Source organism: Cucurbita pepo, chromosome LG01, assembly GCF_002806865.2.
Source record: "Cucurbita pepo subsp. pepo cultivar mu-cu-16 chromosome LG01, ASM280686v2, whole genome shotgun sequence".
Lineage (NCBI taxonomy): Eukaryota > Viridiplantae > Streptophyta > Magnoliopsida > Cucurbitales > Cucurbitaceae > Cucurbita > Cucurbita pepo.
In genome coordinates this window covers 9,252,554-9,272,226 of record NC_036638.1, presented here as the reverse complement: position 1 = coordinate 9,272,226, position 19,673 = coordinate 9,252,554, and the positions used below count along the sequence as shown (strand labels likewise).

Below are 19,673 nucleotides of genomic sequence, written 5' to 3'. Positions count from 1 at the left end.
AATACTCGTATACAATCCATTGCATAATCAAACTCATAAGCATAACCTAGAATCATACGACATTTACATTTTGAGCTTGTAGCATGATCACGTCTTATGCATGCATTTATAAATATTACAAATTAAATCATGTCATTCATACATATCAATAATTTCATCCTATAATTCGAATTTCATACATATTTCTTCTACAACTTCATAGAACTAATTCTTACGAATATAACATGGGGTCATTCATAAATTAACAACATTTTTTAAAAATTTAATTTCTGTATTTTTACTTGTACAAAATATTACATGTCAACTCGCAAATCGAATTTTCGATTTTTAAAAAATTTAATCCAACTTAATATTTATGGTTTGGGTTGGTCATGTTATTATAAACACTCCTGNGTTATGTATGGTAGTAAAAAAACATTGAAAAGCATGGGAACACTGTTTGTGAGTGAGAGAGACAGAAGGAGGATGATTACAAAAAACAAAAACAAAAACAAAAACAAAGAGTAGAATTTACAAGTATAGAAACAATTTATTACGAGCCAAAAATAAAAAAGTAGACCCAAGTATTTGAACAATAATTTTCAAAGTATTTTCACATCCTTACGCCGAACATGAATTTATTTATCAGAAAAAAGAAAACTCCCAATTGCAAACTAAAATAACTCGGAAATTGGAACATCTTGCCGCAGATCGTCCTCTAGTAATGGTTGAGCGTCGGAATCCAGATGACACAAGTTTCTGGCGCGACGATGTGCCGAATTGATTCAAGTAGATCTACCGTTCTAGCCAGTTGATTCTTCTGCTGGACATCGCGAGATCTCCTTCAAGTTCTTATGCTCTCCTTGTTTTCGCGAACAACCTAGCTAGCCGGAGGAAGAATTGTTTCTAGTGATTTACAAACCGTTTTCTGATTTGAATCAATGGCGGGGGCGGCCTCCGCGCTGTTCCTATTAGACATCAAAGGGCGTGTTCTCATTTGGCGCGATTATCGTGGCGATGTCTCGGCAGTTCAGGCCGAGCGCTTCTTCACCAAGCTCATCGAGAAGGAGGTTCTGGATCTTTGTTTAATTTGATCGGTCCCTGGTAGAACTATAGTCTTATTTTCTTTTTAGGGCGAGCGATTTAGTTTCTGTTTACTAGTAAATTGGTGATAAATGCGATTGAATCAGAGAAATTGGAGGTCCTCGTATCGGATTTGTTTCTAATTATATCTTTAGGAAGCAGATTCAAACAAAGAAATGTCAAATAAAATGATTTGAATCTCTATCTAACAAAATTTTCAAAATCTTTTGATGTCAGGGTGATCCGCAGTCTCAAGATCCAGTAGTTTACGATAATGGAATAAGCTACATGTTTATTCAGCACAATAATGTGTACCTGATGGTTGCTGCGAGGCAGAATTGCAATGCTGCTAGTCTTCTTTCCTTTTTGCACCGAGTAGTTGATGTAAGTTGTATATATGATCAGAGCGTTCTCCAACAACGTATTTTGGTATTTCAAACATGTTTAATTTGGATTAATGATAGTGTACCCATAATCTTAGTTCCTAAAGTTACAAGGTTCAATAAGACTTTGGATAGGATTTCTAAAAATTCAAGGCTACTTAGGATCTTCATTTTCTATCAACAAGAGGAGAATAATTTTTTGTCCGATTAGCTTACCTTTCTGCGTTGTGTCTGTGGTAAATGGTAATGAAATTCCATTTGTGTTTTCCTTGCAAAATATATAGAATGTAGGTAGGTTTTGGGACTTCTGAGCAAATATGTTTCATGAGAAAGAAAAGAAATAAATTATTGACATGAATCGGTATACCACAGGTCTTCAAGCATTATTTTGAAGAGCTGGAAGAAGAATCGCTTAGGGACAACTTTGTTGTGGTGGTAAGATATGCCTTTCACCGATCGAATCCTTATAAATTTCTTAAACTTTTACCATAGCATGTATTGTGATTTATGTCAGGTGGTGAATGATAATCTTAATGCTTATATTCTTTGTAGTATGAGTTGCTTGATGAAATCATGGATTTTGGTTATCCTCAATACACCGAGGCAAAAATTCTTAGCGAGTTTATAAAGACTGATGCTTATAGAATGGAGGTTGCTCAGAGGCCACCCATGGCAGTAACAAATGCAGTTTCTTGGCGGAGTGAAGGTATAAATTACAAGAAGAATGAGGTATGTGTTCTTTGAAAGAATAAGCTGCATATGTTCATTTGTGATTCTTAAAGCTTAGTAGGTAATGTACTGTTCTTATTTCTCCAGGTCTTTTTGGATGTGGTGGAGAGTGTTAATATACTTGTCAACAGTAACGGGCAAATAATTAGGTCAGATGTTGTGGGGGCATTGAAGATGAGAACTTACTTAAGGTCTGCTCTCATAGTGGTTTGCGAAATTTACATCTTGACACGGAAAAAGCTTGTACTTCGTTCACTTCCATATTGCACACAATATCCTCAAAAGTACTTTGTAATCAAGAAAAAGTTTTTAGTCTTGCATACATCTTGTTATTGGTTTGCTCTCTCTTTTACTTTCAATTAAGAAATGATTTTAAACTGTTCTAGCAAACTCTGAACTGGGAAACTAAACCGTTCAGAAAGTATGATCTATTTAATCGTTCTAGCGAGCTTAGAAGAAGTGTTAACTTTGAAAAATGTGAATATTGTCTATGCGGTATTGTCGAGGTCTTCATTTCTTTGCTTTCTGTTATTTCAATGCTTTATTATTATGTACATAAGCACTTATTCGTAACTTGGCCTTCTGGTATTGTTGAAACCTTCATTTCTTTACTTTCCAGTCTCCCCATTCAATGACTTTTTATAATATCCTTCTCATTCCATTTGTATCTTTGCTAGTTGATTTGCAGAAATTAAGGTTTGGTTTTGTTTATTGTTGTAGTGGTATGCCCGAGTGTAAGCTTGGGCTCAATGATAGAGTATTATTGGAAGCACAAGGCCGAACCACAAAAGGGAAAGCTATTGATTTGGAAGACATCAAATTTCACCAGTATGTATTACCATATGGTGTATTCATTTTCTTGTACTGGCAATATCTGTGCATTTTGTTGGATTCGGATGCTATATATAGTAATGTATGACTTCATAAGTGTTAGGTCAGTTTATATGTTATCTAAGCATCGAACCAAATGCTTTTTTTAGGTGCGTACGTTTGGCCCGCTTTGAAAATGATCGGACCATATCCTTCATACCACCAGATGGAGCTTTTGATCTCATGACTTATAGACTGAGCACTCAGGTTTGATATGTTCACGTGGATGCTATTTTTTAAGTCACGTTGGTTTATTTATTGCTTCCTTTTATCTTGTAATTTGATGTGCTTCATTGTTTTTATCGACAGGTAAAGCCTCTTATTTGGGTAGAAGCTCAAATTGAAAGACATTCAAAAAGTCGTATTGAGATTATGGTAAAAGCAAGAAGCCAGTTCAAGGAGAGAAGGTATTAACCTTTAAAAAATTAAAAGAAAAAAAAAACAATCAAAAGTAAGGTTTGAGGGGGGTCAGTACAAAAATTATCTTCCTAGTTTCTTTTTACTAATAAAAAGTTAATCATACAGCACCGCAACAAATGTTGAGATTGAGTTGCCTGTGCCAGCAGATGCTACCAACCCAAATGTTCGGACCTCAATGGGGTCTGCTTCTTATGCACCTGAAAATGATGCATTATGCTGGAAAATAAGATCTTTTCCCGGTGGCAAGGTATTTAAAATTTCATTTGCATGTCTGTGAACGCTTACCTTACCTTATGCATGAATAGCGGATGATTCAGGAAGCTAATTTTGTTGATCTTAATCTGGAAAATTCAGGAGTATATGTTAAGAGCAGAGTTTCGCCTTCCTTCAATTACATCTGAAGAAGCAACTCCAGAGAGAAAGGCGCCAATTCGTGTAAAGTTTGAGATACCATACTTCACTGTTTCTGGAATCCAGGTAGGGTTTCTTTATGCTTTCTCTGGTTAGTCATGTTTACCATTCAGTGACATGATAACTCCTCTTTCTTCCCTCTGATTTTCCATGCAAGAAAATTTATTAAAGCCCATGCTAATTCATCTAAAATGTAGAGCATGGACAAAAGTTCCTCCCGTGTCCAAACTGTAATGAAAAGTTGGCATAATTTTCTTTTAGGAAATCGACCTCATCTGGGATTTATTCTGCTATTTGTGATACCAGATATATGAACTCAGTTAGACTGGGTAGATCTACATTAGTTTCTTGCTCAAATATATGATCTAAAACTTGTTCTTCTTGTTTGTTACCAATTAATTGCTGATAATATGAATAACAGGGCGAATTATGTAATCATTATGGAGTTGAATAAGTATAAACTTTGGAAGATACGTTGTTCCTCGTTATTGTTATGAAACCAATATGATATTTTAGATGTTAATGTCCAGTACTATGATTTCGTAGGTTCGTTACCTGAAGATTATCGAAAAAAGTGGGTACCAGGCTCTTCCATGGGTGAGATACATCACAATGGCTGGGGAGTATGAACTAAGGCTCGTATGAAAATTACTTACTTTGATTTATAGACATTTCGTTCTTCAGAGTTCATATGTCGTGAATTATTCAGTTAATAATCACAGGATGAGTCAAAGATTTGTTGTTGTAGAGAATTTGGTGGGCGAAGAAAAATTCTGTTTTCTACTCTTCTTTTGTTTGTGAAGCATATTGCAGCTTTTGTAAGTCCATATAGTAACTGAGAAAGTGATTTCTTTTTTCTTTATTTTCTTTCAACTAGCTCTTTTTTTTTTTTTCTTTGTTTCAAGTTATAACCATTCTTATTTCAAATGCTCACTGTTAAATTTATTTACTTTTATCGGCTTTCTTCACAGATTGTTATTAACTCATGTCAAAAACTATAAGCGTAAAAGAATATCATTGAGAAAATAAATGTAGAACTTAAGACCAACATAAATGTAAGAAAGTAAAAAAAATTGTGTTGATTTTCTTTTACGATTGCATTTCAGTGTTCTTGGTTTGGCAGGATCAGTTGTTTCCTTCTAAATACATGTTTTCTACATCGCTCAAAAATCTCGTTGTATATCAGATCGAATTGAGCTCCTGCTCGCTCTCGATTAATGATGAATGATATGTGATCTGCCTCCACAATCTTGTAGTACCTAAATCCAAATTGTCCCAGAATTGAAAAGGATAATCAAGGATTCNAAAAAAAAAAAAAAAAAAAAAAAAAAAAAAAAAAAAAAAAAAAAAAAAAAAGCTATTGGAAACGATAAGCCATATCAATTTTAAGTTCTAAAAGAATGGTTATAAAGAGTAGTAGACTAACCAGATGCCAGGTTCCCAAGACTGAGATTGAGATCGATTATGAACAAAATGGCTTGGATGTTCAATTGGAAAACGTGGGTGAGTCATAGATATTGTGTTTAAAGCTCCATCATTGTCGTGCCAATCCTCATCCCTGCACACACACCACCAAGCACTTGTACCATTAGCCCATATTTGGCTAATCATTCTTCTTATGACCGATAGCCTTTACAAAAAAGACATTGGCAACACTCACCGATAGCCTTTATACGGCGGCGAGAGGTCGGGCGGAAAGCGCCACCGGCTCATTTGCAAAGCTCTGATAGAAAGCAGGGGGTGGATTCCAAAGATCCTTCTTGCAGGCGTCTTCGTAGCGTAGCTGAAATAGTATGTGGTATTGAAGGTCTGCAGGCGGCTGTTCAATCGCATCGATCCTTGGATTGTAAGATCAGGCAGAATCCAATCTCCATAAGCAAACGGACCTTCTTTTCCCAACACACATTTCATCAGACCCAAAACACCCTTTTTCTTCCACGACATGTTGAAGTGATCGAATCCGAAGTTGTAATACTTTTTCAACCACCCTATGTCCAACCAGTCGTAAGCTATAACCCCAACTCGACACAGCTGTAGCAGACTTGTAGGTTTCATGGTTTCCCCATCTCCTGGTCTGAAAACAAACGAAGTTGATACCAAAAGCTCATCAAGACACACGTTATCCAACTTAAACTACTTCAAGCTAATAGCCCAAGTCTTTGTTTGGACAGTTTTTTAAGTGCTAAAAGCACATTTTTTATTTTTTTTATTTCCTCACCGCTAACAGATATTATCAGTTTTAGCTCTTTACCTATTGCCGTCAACCTCAAGGTTTTAAAACGCGTTTACTAGAGAGAGGTTTTCACCCCTAAAGAATGCTTTGTTCCCCTCTTTAACTGATGTGAGACCTTACAACCGAGGGCCAGCATTCTTGCTAGCACACGACTCCGTGTCTGGCTTTGTTACAAATGGTATCAGAGCAAGGACACTGGGCCCTCAAAAAGGTGGGCTTGGAATGTTACAAATGATATCAAAGCTACACACGGGGCAGTGTGCTAGTGAAAACTTTAGCCGATGTGGGACCTTACAACCCATCTTGAGGGCCAGCGTTCTTGCTAGCACACGGTCCCGTGTCTGGCTCTGTTACAAATGGTATCAAAGTAAGGACACTAGACCCTTGAAGGAATGGGCTTGGAATATTACAAATGGTATCAAAGCTAGACACTGGGCAGTGTGCTAATGAAGACGTTGGGCCCAACATGTGGATTGTAAGGTCTCACGTTGGTTGAAGAGGGGAACAAAATATTCTTGTGGAAACCTCTCCATAGTAGAAGTGTTCTAAAATTGTGAGATGACGGGGATACATAATGAGGTAAAGTGGACAATATCTACTAGCGGTAGGCTTGGACTCTTACAGAATTCATTTAAAATTTCATATGGAAGTTGGGACCTTGAACGTTGTGGTAGTGACGTAAAACGAGCATATGTCACCCCTACACAATTGGAGGTCCCAATTAGAAAGGATTGCTACTTTTTGTGACCAAAACATAAACAAAATGAGGCAGAACAAGCGTCAATTATCCAGAGAGAAACTCACTGCATTCCATCCAAATAAGTTCTCGTAGTTCCATTGAACGCCCCAGATAAGGCCGTTATGCTCAAAACCCAATTCTCCGAAGTGTTCCGGTGGCCCTCGAATGCCTGCAGCCAAATTGAAAGAAACACAAGAACAAGCAACGACAGTGTATAAGCAAATGTGTTGGAAATTTATCGCATAATCATCACAACGACAGAACAACGTTAAATGTCGTGTTTTCAGCAACCTTGTCGGCGAGCATCTGTTGGAGCAGACGAGCAACCTGAGCTCCGGCCGAATGCCCCACGAAGTGAACAGGATGATCCTCGTCCCATTCAGGGTACTGCCCTGCATTTCTCAATAAAAAATAATAAAAAAAAAAAAAAAAAACAGGGGAAAATTATCCCATTTTAAAAATAAATTCATAAATTTCCCACTTTTGTTTATTAAAATTTTATTCCCAATCGACCTTGTTCATACAGCCGGCCGAATCGTGAGTGCCCACAAACTCTGCTGTGTTCTTCACCGTAATCGACAAGCCCACCTTTCAAATAGAAGAACAATTCACGAGCCCTGAAACCAAATTAAACTAAATCAATACCCAACAATTGAAGAACACCGCAAAATCTTTGAACGACCTGTCGTAAATGCTGGTTAAGGATCCCAAATCAGGGACTAGAACCCGTTCGTCTTTGTTCTCAGCTCCGGCAAAATACGATAAGCTTCCCAATCTCTGAAAAGGAAATGAATCAGCTCAAGAAATGGAGGCAGAAATCGAAAGTGATCCTTTGCCATAAATTACAGACCCCTTTTCCAAACCCAAAGATTCCATGGACCAAGACGATTGGAGGAAGATGCTGCTCAAAATTGCTCGACGGTGGCATTGTTTTTGCCTCAAAATTGACCAATTTGAAGTTTCTCAAGCTGAAATTGAGAGCTTCTGAAACATCGCCGGCTACGGCGGAGGTAAAAATATACAAACCATAAATGGAATGAACCACAGAACTCAAAAACAGTTCACATAAGAGGAAAATTAGAGCAACCCATGAAGCAGCGATCATTTTTATGAGTCGATTATCGCCGCCACAGACGGTGGTTGTTTAGAATTAGGCGAAGTAGTAATATAGAGGAGGAGGAGGAGGAAGTCAGGCGATGGATGGGTTTGAGCACGTGCTACGACACGTGAGTTGTGTGTTGCATTGCATGGCTTGCATGATGGATACAGATTTCAGTTGGTGGATTTTTGTGTTTATTCAAAATGGGTAATTAAATAAAAGCTAAGCGACATCATATGATTCAATGGGATTGCCGCCACGTCTCTTAGATTTCCACTCCCACAAGTTTGGTTTTAGTCACCATAATTCATTACTCCGTGAGATCTCATATAAAGGTACGAAAATCTCTCCAGTAAACACATTTTAAAAATCATGAGATTTACGATTATACATAACAAATCGAAGTAGACAATATCTATAAGTCACCGGCTATGTATTCAAACGGCCGTAAGTTGAGGATATTAAGCTTAGTTTGACTTTAGGTTTGGGAGCAGTGGTAGAAGGTAAGCGGACCATCCAACTCCAATGGTAGATGTGACCCTCCAAAAGCAGCTCAACTAATCCTACGGCCACTAATTTGGCTGCCAAACTAGCTTACTTCATTTTTGCTTTATTTATTTATTTATTGTTTGTTTGTTACTTTTTTATATCATAAAAATTATATTGAATATAACGATGAAATGTACGTTTAAAATTTGAAAACGAATAAATTTTTTTTGTAACTTTCGTGTTTATGGTGCTACTCTGAGCTTCTCTAGATGATTACCAAATTGTACAGTTTATTGTGATCTTTGGTTGTTCTACGCGGTCTATAGCATCCATTCAGAAACTATTTTTTTTAAATTAGTTTTTGAGTTTGAGTTCGGGTTTTATTTGATTTTTGTTTGTCCATAAATTTTTAAAAATAATATTATTAGCTATGATTTTTTAGTTTAATTTTCATTTAATCCATAGATTTCTAAATTATTAATTAATGTTATATATAAATTAATTTTTTTTTTTTTTTTTTATAAATTTTAGTTTTGAAAATATAAATTTTATTTAAATTTGGTAATCTAAATTTGTAATTTTAAAAGTTTACGGACTAAATTAATATTTTAACCAATTATTTATAATAAAACATTCTTTACTAAAAGTTGAGGGGTAGAAAAGTAATTTTAGATAAAAGTATTTTTCTTTCACAAAAATAATTCCAAATTAATTCCTCCCAAGTTTCGAATTTTCCCATGAATATGTACTTTTGCTCCATAAAAAAAAATTCCTTGCCTTACCCATTTATTATTAATTTAATTTAATTCTATTCTATTCGTATAATTTGAAAAGTCCCCTAAATTGGGAAAAAGAAAAAGAATCTGCTGGTGTGATTTGGATGACCCGACCCATATTTATGACATTTTTTGCCCTTTTACAGAATTTAAGTGTTTGATTCACTTATTTCAAGCACGGAAGTCTTTCCTTTTTTATAATCATATTTTTTTTTTCTATTTTAATAATAAAATTTCCAAATGGAATTGATTTTTATTGGTAATGAAATTTTATTTATTTATTTATTCATATAATTTATTATCATTATTAATTATTAGTATAAAAATAGTCATTATCTGTATAATAATAAAATTAAATTCTACTATTTGTTATAAAAAGAAATAGCCCAATGGGCTTTAGATGTCGGTCCAAATTTAGTCCTCTCATTGTTGTATGTTTAGGCCCAAACTATTCGGCCCAAACCAAGAGCCCATAATCGTTTGCTCGTGGGACTCTCCCCTCCCCCTCGCTGATCGGAGGTTAGGGTTTTGATTAGACTCTGTGTCTAAACCATTTCTGCTCTGGGCGTGAGAAGTGCTGGAAAATGGCGTTACGGCAGTTCACCGCTCCAAGAATGTGGCGAAGAGGTCGCTGAAGAAGTATCTAGAGGAAGCACAGTACAAGAAGCTCCTCAAAAAATGGTTGCTCAAAGAAGAACATTCGGCAACACTCAAAAAGCTTCGCGATAGGAAGCTGTACAATCCTGCTCTCAAGGTTCGCCTAACCGAAGTCTTGAAATTCTGTAGAATTGATTATTAATGCGAAGTATTTGAATCAATTGCTGTCTTAGATTTGGGAGGAATTCAGTTTTAGGTACTGTTTCACGAGTCCAAATCCTATTATTGTTCGATGATTTCAACCATTGGAACAATAAGAACCGGATAATATTGCTCTTTGTTGTTTATATTGCCTGTGTAAAACGATTGTTCTGTAAACGAAACTGTGGTTTTGCTTTCAGAAACTATGGCCAATAAGGGGCATGAACAGGACGGTAAGTGAAGAAGCCATACACATATTGATTCAGTAGGCAATGTGTGCAGTTGTATCAGCAAAAATGGATTGTTATGAACAAGACGGTAAGTGATGAAGCTTTCAAATTCAAGCCATACATATTGGGACTTTATCAAGCTTTCTGGTGTGCAGTTGTATGAGCATGGATTGTTATGGTTTCTCCTTCTAGTATGATTCTCTCTACGCAAGTTTGATCTTGATAGTAACATCTAAACGCCCACCTCAACCGATCTTGTTGCTCATGTTTGGCCTATGAACGGACTAGAAAAAAGCAGAGCAAATCCCTTGATCCCTGCATATGATGAACCAGTTAAATCTTCAAGATATGGCAACTAATTAGCTTCTTCCTTACCATGCCAAAATTTTATGCCAAATGGGAATCTCAATCCTGTTCGTTCCATTTCATAGCTCCACATTGACTTCTAGGATTATGGAATCAAGCTTCAAAGCATAGTGTTACAAGATGTGCATATTCCAAGTCTAAGTCCACGCCCAGCAGATAGTGTCCATTTTAGCTTGTTACGTATCACCGTTTTTAAAATGCATCTGTTAAGCAGAGGTTTCCACACCCTTATAAAATACTTCGTTCCGCTCTTCAACTAATGTGGAACCTCACAATTTACCATCTTTGGGAGCCAGCGTCCTTGATCCCCTTTTCAACTAATATAGGATCCCACATTAGTTGGAAAGGGGAACGAAGACGCTAACCCTCTAGGTAGAGGGAACGAAGCATTTTATAAGGGTGTGGAAACCTCTAACCATGAGGCTAACGACGATACGTAACAAGCTAAAGCGGACAATATTTGCTAGTGGGCTTAGACTATTACAAATGATATTAGAGCTAGACACTAGTGGTGTGTCAGCGGGGACACTGGGCCCCCAAGGAGGGGAATTGTGAAATCTCACATAAGTTGGAGAGGGAAACAAAGCTTTTCCTAACACTAATAGACGCATTTTAAAATCGTAAGACTGACAACGATACGTAACAGACCAAAGTGGACAATATTACAGCGGTAAATTTTTGCATAAACAAAAATGAAGAATTTCACCATCTTAGTATAATTCAGTATTTCTTTTGTCAAAATTTACAATAATCATCCCTCTATTCTCACATTTTAGTGATTCAAATTGGAAGGGACCAAAAAATGAACTAAAATAGAAAACAAATACATGAATATCTCACACTTTTCACTGGAAAAAAAAAAACCCCACAAAGAAAGTTACAAGGCCGAGAGAGAGGCCATTAAGGGCACCTCACATTTCTTCCCGGCCCACCATAGTAAAAGTAATTTCCCCAAACTCTATTAATCCCACCTTGAATATTATAGCAATTTGGATGATCCGCCAAAACCTTCAAATTCGACAATGGAATCAAGCTATTGTCCCAATCCACCACTTGCAAGTTACGAAAATACGAAGCTTTTCCAAACCCTTCACCCGCGAAATGGCCACTCCCCATTTGCGTCGCCGTGTGAAACCCCGAAGTCTTTGAATTCACCACCTCACCACCAAATTGTATCATCGTTGCGTGGCTTCGAAGGTGAGTGAATAAAAACGCCGGCCAGTACCCAACCAACACACCCGACCCAAATTCCAACCACCAATTCCCATGCTTTGGATCCTTCCAAACCAGTAAACTGATATCAAATTGGCCACCATTGTAGGAAGATGTTGGAGAAATTGCAGCTCCAATGGCAATTCTGCTGTTGGTTTGAACAAAGCCCGAGCAAAGTAAATTGTAGCATCCAGTTGCTTGATATGCATCCGACTGTTAATTCAAGTTATTATCCTTCCATTTTCTCAAATAAGCTTTAAAAAATGATCAAATTCTGTTAATAATCTATACTTACCGTCCAATAAGTGAAAAATCTTGGATAATTATCTCCATACAACTCTGGGCTAACCTGTTCATGAACACAAACGTGTTAATGGGTTAAATAATAAAGCAGATAAATTCCAGAATTACAAATCTTTAAAATAGTTGAATTCATTATAATTATTTCGATTATTTCCTAAAAAAAAAACAATAATATTACTATTTTAAACTGAAATGGGTTACAGCAAAATGTTAAAAAAAGAAATTGACTATTAATTAATAATAACCATGAGTTTCTACCCACTAACCCAAGTCAACGTTGTTCATTGCTTACTTTAAACCCCAACTAATAATCAAGCAAATTTCAGATACTTTCAATTCAATAAAAAAAATAAATCTTCAAAGTCAAATAATTTTAATTTAAAAGAGAATATATTCCTTTTACACACAAATTTAAAAATTTTAAAAGTGGATAATATTTGGGACCCTCAAAAGTGTCGAACAAAATATATATTTTGTTTGAAGTCTCAGAGTAAGGAGTCGAGCCTCAATTAAGAGAAACTGTTTGAAGAGTCTATAGGCCCGAGGGAAAGCTCTATGGTGTACTTTGTTCAAGGGGTTCAAGGAGAGGATTGTTGGAAGGGACTCACACGTTGACTAATTAAAGAAATGATCATTGGCTTGTAAGTAAGGAATACATCTCGATTGACATTAGGCCTTTTCGGAAATCAAAAGCAAAACCATAGAATTAGAAAGACAAAGAAGAGTGGTTGAATTATTTGAAGGTTTAAATAGAAAAGAAGAATAAAAGAAAAGGGTAGGCAGCAAGTAATTTAATGTATGTGGGTATTAAGTTAGGAGTGTCAGGGAGTGGTGGCTTTCACAATTGAGAATTTTTCATTGATGAACATAATAATGAGTTTGATAATGATATGAATAAATAATGAATGAATTGGCAGTTGTCCCCATTGCAACAATTCTCCCCCCAACCAATATAATTCAATTCCCAACACAAACCCTTTATTCAATTCTTCTTAATTATTATGAATCATTTAAGAACATACCTGCCACCCAGCTTCAATCGTGTTTAGATCATCTCCAAATGAACCAGAAATCACCCACATCTGTGACAAACTGAACTCGTACTGGTTCGTCACCCGCGGCGCCCATACGTTGATGCTCGCTTTTGCTCCGTAGTACTCTTGTCCGCTTACAAATCCCACTGCATGCTGTTACCAAACCAACATCACCACCAACAAGATTAACCAAAATTGCCATCTGGGTTTCGCCTAATTTGTTCGATTCTTGGCTTTCAAGGGACAAGAGTTTACCTCGTGGCCTATGGTGGAAGAGTCTCGTCTAATGCGTCTTCTTGGTTTTCTTCCAAATCTTCGAACGGAGCTCGCTCTTAGCATATCATTTTCCGTCGTTCTTCTGATCGGAACTGTTCCCTCTGGACATGATTCGCCGGACATGCTCCATAATTGGAACGATTCAGACTCTGCCTCGCCGGAAGAACTCTGGTCATACGGTCTCTCCAGGACATCCTAAAAACCCAAACATTAAAAGACAAGAAAGAACCAAATCAAACCAATTAAGTTAAGCTTCGGATTCTTTGGGTTACCAATGGCTTCTGTCCTTTGAGTAACGGATGATCAAAAGCTGGCTGTTGATGAGATATAACACAATCTATAAGGTCACCATCCGGACTCTGCAAAAAAAAAACCCACTTCAAAAAACAGAGTACAAAAACAGAGGAAGTAATAAAACAAAAAAGTAATGAATACCTGAATGGTCTTGACGGCGGGCTTGTTGATTTTCTTGAGATGAGCTCGAATCAGCTTGAGTTTCTTGAGCTGATTCTGGGGATGGAACGTCGTCGTTTGATTATTGGGATGGATTCTTTTGTCGTCTCTGTGAAGCGAGTAGACAGGGGAAGAGAAGGAAACGACAAGAAGGAAAAAAACAAGAAGAGGGAGAAGAAGGTGGAAGGCATTAGAAGAATCCATGTCTGAGAGAACTCTTTGTCTCTGTCTCTGTCTTTGTCTTTATCTCTTTGTCTTTGTCTGTGTCTGTGGTTGTTGGTGGTGTTTGCATTGGCCTAGTCTTGTTCTCAAATAAAAACACCCATTAGGTTCTTAGCTTTGAGGGCAGGGAAGGTAATGGGCATCTTGACAAATAACGCAACACGAAATTGACCATTCTAAAAACGCCATTTTCAAAGCTCTCTGCTACTGCGACTGCTACTGCTACTGGTACCAGCGCTTGAGCTTCCAAGGCACGCGGCTGATTAATAAACTAAAGGCAGGCAACAAGANGGGCGGGGCGGGCGGGGCAGGGCGGGGGAGGGGGGTTTCTTAAAGTTCTGCCCATGTGACTGTCCTATTTTTATATGCTCTTGGTAGTGATGAAATCATGCCCAATTCTTTCCATTTTCCTTATTAAATTATCAAAAAGACAGACACATAAAGGGAGTTTTGTTTCCAGTCTCCATTACAAACACTCAAACCTCTCTTTCTTTTCTTTTTTATATCCAAATCATTTTTAACACCGTTATCATGTCCAAGATTATTTGGAGTGAGTCCCATTGATTAATTCAAGGAAGATCATGAGTTTATAAGTGAAAAATAATATCACCATTCATATGAGACATTTTGCTGAAACCTAAAACAAAGCCACTAGAGCTTATGTTCTGGAAGATCGTGATTCCTAACATATGATACCGTTCTTCACAAATCTTTCACTCTTTCTAGTTCTCTAAAGTTGCTTTCTCTTTCTCTATTCCCTATATGTTCTTTATGTCACCCATTTCAAATCTCTCTCTATTTTTTTAATAAATTTGANGGGGGAGGGGGGTTTCTTAAAGTTCTGCCCATGTGACTGTCCTATTTTTATATGCTCTTGGTAGTGATGAAATCATGCCCAATTCTTTCCATTTTCCTTATTAAATTATCAAAAAGACAGACACATAAAGGGAGTTTTGTTTCCAGTCTCCATTACAAACACTCAAACCTCTCCTTTTTTATGTCTAAATTATTTTTAACACCATTGGGACAGTCCCACGTTTGTTTATTCGGTAGAAAATTATGAGTTTATAAGTGAGAAAGAGTATTTCCATTGTTACAAAGCCTTTCGGTAAAACCTAAAGCAAAGTCATCAAAACTTATATTCAAAGCACACAATATCATACTATTTTAGAGAGTCGTGATTCATAACATTTCATTTCTTCACAAATCTTTCACTCTTTCTAGTTCTCTAAAGTTGCTTTCTCTTTCTCTCTCGGTTCCCAATATGTTCTCTATGTCACCCATTTCAAATCTCTCTATTTTTTTAATAAATTTGAATGGAATATTAATAAATTTAGAAGCCGTAAAAACTGGTGCAAAATTTGATGCTTTAATTACATCTCACGGAATGGCCCTAAACGGCGTCGTTTACGGGAGGCCCAATTTTCCAAAATGGGAACACGCGCGTTTGGCCATTTGAGCAGCGTGCCCATGCAGGCTCATGCGTACTCGCTACGTTTTTGTTTTTGGGATCATTATATTTTTCAATTTCGATGTTTCAAAATAATATTATTTCCATTCTTATTTAATTCAAATTTGTAAATTATTTCATCTCCTTTTCGATCATAAATATCATAATTATTCGGATGGCCCATCAAAAAATACACAAAGGATAAATATAATTTTAAGAATTTAAAAAAAAAAAACTAAACATAAAAGTCAAAGAATTAAATGAAGTCTGGAAAATTAAACTCAATAAATCGAAATTAGATATTGTTAGGTATTATTATAATTAATATTTATGGTAGAGAGAATTTAAAATTTAAAATTCAATAATATAATAAATATTACAGACATGGACACGAGGGTAATGTAAATAAAATGGACAGCCAACTTCCCAACGGTATTTGACATTGAAAGCAGGGTCACTTTCGTAATCTACTACAAAATCTTGTACACACACGTAAACATAATTTAAGATTAAATCCAACGTAGGAAATTAAAGAGACTGTCTTTTCTGGAAATTTTTAATTAATTTTTTTTAAATATATTATGTTAAATCTAATTGTCTATTTATTCCAATATTTGGAGAGATTTAAATCTATAATTTTCCATTAATTATGAGAAAATATGCGAAATTGGATCAATCTTTTAATTACCAATTATTTTAATTTTCCTGAATTAGCTTTTTTTTAATTACACATTTTCTCTACTCAAAAATTCAAATATGCTGAAGAAAAAGCCCTGGACCATCCTATAATCTACTTGCTACTGGTTCTTTCTTTTCTTTTCTTTTTCTACGCGGTAATAATTATGTTAGAAATAAATTTTTGAACGTTTTTTTTTTCAAAAGATCGGTTAATTTTATCAATATTTTATCGTAAGACACCCTTTGAAAAATGACGGGGAAAATATACGAGCAAAAACTCTCGAAACGTGTTTTTGTTTTTGAAATGTCGAGCCAAATTATTAAATATTTTAACATTTTCATTATTAAGTTGAAAAATGTTAATATGTTTGGATGTTTTTTATTGGTTTTTTAATACTATAAACTTAGAATAGTTTGAAACTAGTCTGTTTTCAGGTTTCGCTTGCGCGATGTGCACTGATGATTGGGGAACCTGTCCCTCGATCTCTTTCGAAAAACAAGGGGGGAAAGCTAGCTGGATAAACAAGACAGGGATCGGTAGCGTGGGAAATTCCTGAATCTCGAGAGAACGTTGATCAATATTCAGAAACCCAAGCCCAGAAAAAAGAGAAAGAGTTGTGCCCAACCAAGTTAAGAACATATTCGTAAAATAAAATAAAATAAAATAACGTTAAAGTAGTGGGAAACCGATGCAATTTTCAAAAGCTGGTTAAAACTAGAAAAGAGAAGTAAATATTTTTATAGTTGCTTTAATATAAAGTTTTTACATATTTATAACATATTGGTACATTTAAATAAAAACTAATAAATCAAGTATAATATATATTTATATATATTACTATTTAATAACACATTAATTTATATTAAAAAGAGGTTTATTTTTTTAATTTATATAATTAAAATTAATGAAATTGTCATTCTAAAATTAGTTAATTATAATTTTATTTAATTGTATAATTATTTTTTATTATTCATTATCAGACAAGTTTTAGAAGAAATAAAAAAAGTTAAATTGAGTTTGATTTATTATTATTAATAATGAAATAATTTAATTGATTAATATTGATAAATGGATGGGCGCAAGCTGGTGGGGGTGGGGACGGATGGATACAGCTTTGAGGTTGGGACTCTTAAATTTGGCGTACCCTTTGGACTTGTAGGGTGATGCGGCCAATTATGACACTCCACCTTTTTTCTCTCTTTTTTCTTAATAAAAATATTATTTATTTAACTACACAAAGTTCTTTTTCTGAATTTATTATGTGGGTTAAGGCTACAAGAGAGGACCCCAAAAAATTTAATAATGCTACCTATAANAAAAAAAAAAAAAAAAAAAAAAAAAAAAAAAAATCTAAAAAATACTAACAAATTTTGTTCATTAATCTTTTAATAAAAATTCCATTAATAAAGTGTTAACGGGTTCCATCCAATTCTAATGATAAAGGTATTTTTGAAACAGAATGAAAAATTTGAAAATGATTTTATTAGTTTAGCCTGAATTTAATTATATTAGATGGAAAAGAAATGGCGTTACAGAAATTAAATAGTTTGATTATATTATTATATTATATTATATTGTTGCCAAAAGGGTTTATAAGAGGAGGGTTTGTTCTTGATTGTATGAAGACATGGAAATTATAAATTAGAGTGTAATTAATTGGTATTTAGAGTTGAGTAATGATTGTTATGTGAAGTAAAAGGCAGTTTAATTTAGTGTTAATTACGAAGCAATTTGGAGATGAATTTCATAATTATTAAACTTAATTCAAACCGTGCATGGATGTACGTATACGCATGCAGGACAATTTTATGAAAATGCATTCATTCATTCCAAGCCCAATAATTTTTCTCATTCCCTTCTGTTTCATCACAACCAAAGCTGGGGTCTCGCCAAGTAAACAAGCTTTTCATTTGTAATAGCTTAAGATCCACCGTTGATAGATATTGTACTCTTGAGAGGTTTCTATACCCTTATAAGGAATGCCTCGTTCCTCTTTTCAACAGATGTGAGATTTGATTAGTTGATCGAATATTCAAGTAAGAAGGCAAAACAAAATGATGAAATTTAGGTTTGGAAAGAAGAGAAGAATCAAACCAAGCTCATCCTGGAGGGCTTTAATAATTTAGTTGTCCAAGTGTGTGTTTAAGAAGAAACATTCCATTTACATAGATGCAATCATATTGTCTCCCAATTCAACTCCATCTTCCCCCAAGAAAAAGTAAAACAATAAAACATTCTTAATCTTAGTGTACCAAAACACAGAATTGGCATAGACCCAATTGCAATAATAGCTTAAACTAAAAATCCAGATCCCAATCCACTCTTTTGTGGGTCCAGTGTTTTCGTTCGCACACTGCCTGGTGTCAGACTCTCATATCCTTATTTCTACCAATGTTGGATGTCACGAAAACTTTAGAATATAAATATTTAATTATGTGTGCAGTGACATGACATGCATGATTGCAAAAGCAAAGCTTTAATTCCTTTGACCTAAACATAGAAATATAAAAGGAAGGGGGTTAGTTTTTTATAGTCAGCTATCTGCTTTTCTTGGGGCTTTCCTCTAAAACTCTTGAAAAAGCACACTTCTTTCATCCACTTTTGTGCATAATTATCTGATCCCACTTTGAAAAAGGCAATGTTTGGGCACTTTCAACTCCTTAACAATACAATCAATGTATAATTCCACACAGAGGAGGATGTTGAATAGTAAATAGTACCGAAACGACGTCGTTTATGCATCGTTCTTGTTTTAGACATTTGATTCTCTCCTCGATTCATTCATAATAGTGTCGCAATCAATGGGGGGTTTGCTTTGATTTGCTTTATGGGCATCTGACAATTTTTACTACAAAAATATTGGTATTCACAGAACCAAAACAAAAGGGATTATAAAAGTATGAAACGATCATGTTTGGAGCAATGATTTTGTCCAATTGGCCTACCTTTTTAAAAAAGCCTCCAAATATAATCTATGTTTTTTTTTCATATTGGGAAATGGCCATTAATTCTAGTGCCCATTTGCACCCTAAACCCATGATTTATTTTATTTATTTTATTTTTTTATTGGTTAAATTATATATTTTACCTACTCTTTGGCATGCTTAAAGGAGTGAGTAATGGGCCATATTCTTTAAAGCTTAAACGGCGTCGTTTTCTATCATTATCATGATGATGCTGCTTGAGCTATGTACAGTTTGATTGCAGCTTCTTGCCATTGCTTGTAATGGGGACAACAACACACCTATGGATCCTCATTCATCATATTCATATGCTTTGTTTCATTCACATTTATGTTACTTTTGTTGCATTCCGATGTTCGTTATAAGTGTTAATAAGTTTTTTTTTTAATATAACAAATATAAATGTACGAGAGTACGAAGATTTGAACCTTTGATCTTAACAGAAGAGATACGGTTCGTGTGAACATCTAAATCTA

The 19,673-nt window shown here is 35.3% G+C and overlaps 3 protein-coding genes and 1 long non-coding RNA gene across 4 annotated transcripts; 2 read left to right on the top strand and 2 right to left on the bottom strand.

The window, feature by feature from the left end:
- Window positions 1–599: 599 nt before the first annotated feature.
- LOC111804264 (AP-1 complex subunit mu-2) lies at window positions 600–4,766 on the top strand. Its single transcript, XM_023689006.1, has 11 exons — window positions 600–1,049; window positions 1,300–1,446; window positions 1,818–1,880; window positions 1,998–2,174; window positions 2,262–2,365; window positions 2,895–3,002; window positions 3,155–3,251; window positions 3,354–3,451; window positions 3,570–3,711; window positions 3,819–3,941; window positions 4,422–4,766. Exons 1-11 carry the CDS (start codon window positions 921–923, stop codon window positions 4,518–4,520), a joined length of 1,287 nt encoding a protein of 428 aa, XP_023544774.1. The 5' UTR covers window positions 600–920; the 3' UTR covers window positions 4,521–4,766.
- A 102-nt stretch (window positions 4,767–4,868) lies between these two features.
- Window positions 4,869–8,099, bottom strand: LOC111804255 (lipase-like). Its single transcript, XM_023688993.1, has 8 exons — window positions 7,698–8,099; window positions 7,530–7,624; window positions 7,361–7,464; window positions 7,139–7,239; window positions 6,913–7,016; window positions 5,536–5,949; window positions 5,302–5,433; window positions 4,869–5,134 (listed from the first exon to the last, which is right to left on the bottom strand). The coding sequence occupies exons 1-8, from the start codon at window positions 7,950–7,952 to the stop codon at window positions 4,978–4,980; spliced, it is 1,362 nt and encodes a 453-aa protein (XP_023544761.1). The 5' UTR covers window positions 7,953–8,099; the 3' UTR covers window positions 4,869–4,977.
- A 1,623-nt stretch (window positions 8,100–9,722) lies between these two features.
- LOC111808539 lies at window positions 9,723–10,470 on the top strand. Its single transcript, XR_002817091.1, has 2 exons — window positions 9,723–9,965; window positions 10,210–10,470. It is a non-coding gene; the product is annotated as an uncharacterized LOC111808539 (long non-coding RNA).
- An 828-nt stretch (window positions 10,471–11,298) lies between these two features.
- Window positions 11,299–14,402, bottom strand: LOC111789612. Its single transcript, XM_023670240.1, has 6 exons — window positions 13,866–14,402; window positions 13,703–13,789; window positions 13,410–13,625; window positions 13,143–13,307; window positions 12,113–12,166; window positions 11,299–12,030 (listed from the first exon to the last, which is right to left on the bottom strand). Exons 1-6 carry the CDS (start codon window positions 14,085–14,087, stop codon window positions 11,506–11,508), a joined length of 1,269 nt encoding a protein of 422 aa, XP_023526008.1. The 5' UTR covers window positions 14,088–14,402; the 3' UTR covers window positions 11,299–11,505.
- Window positions 14,403–19,673: the final 5,271 nt, after the last annotated feature.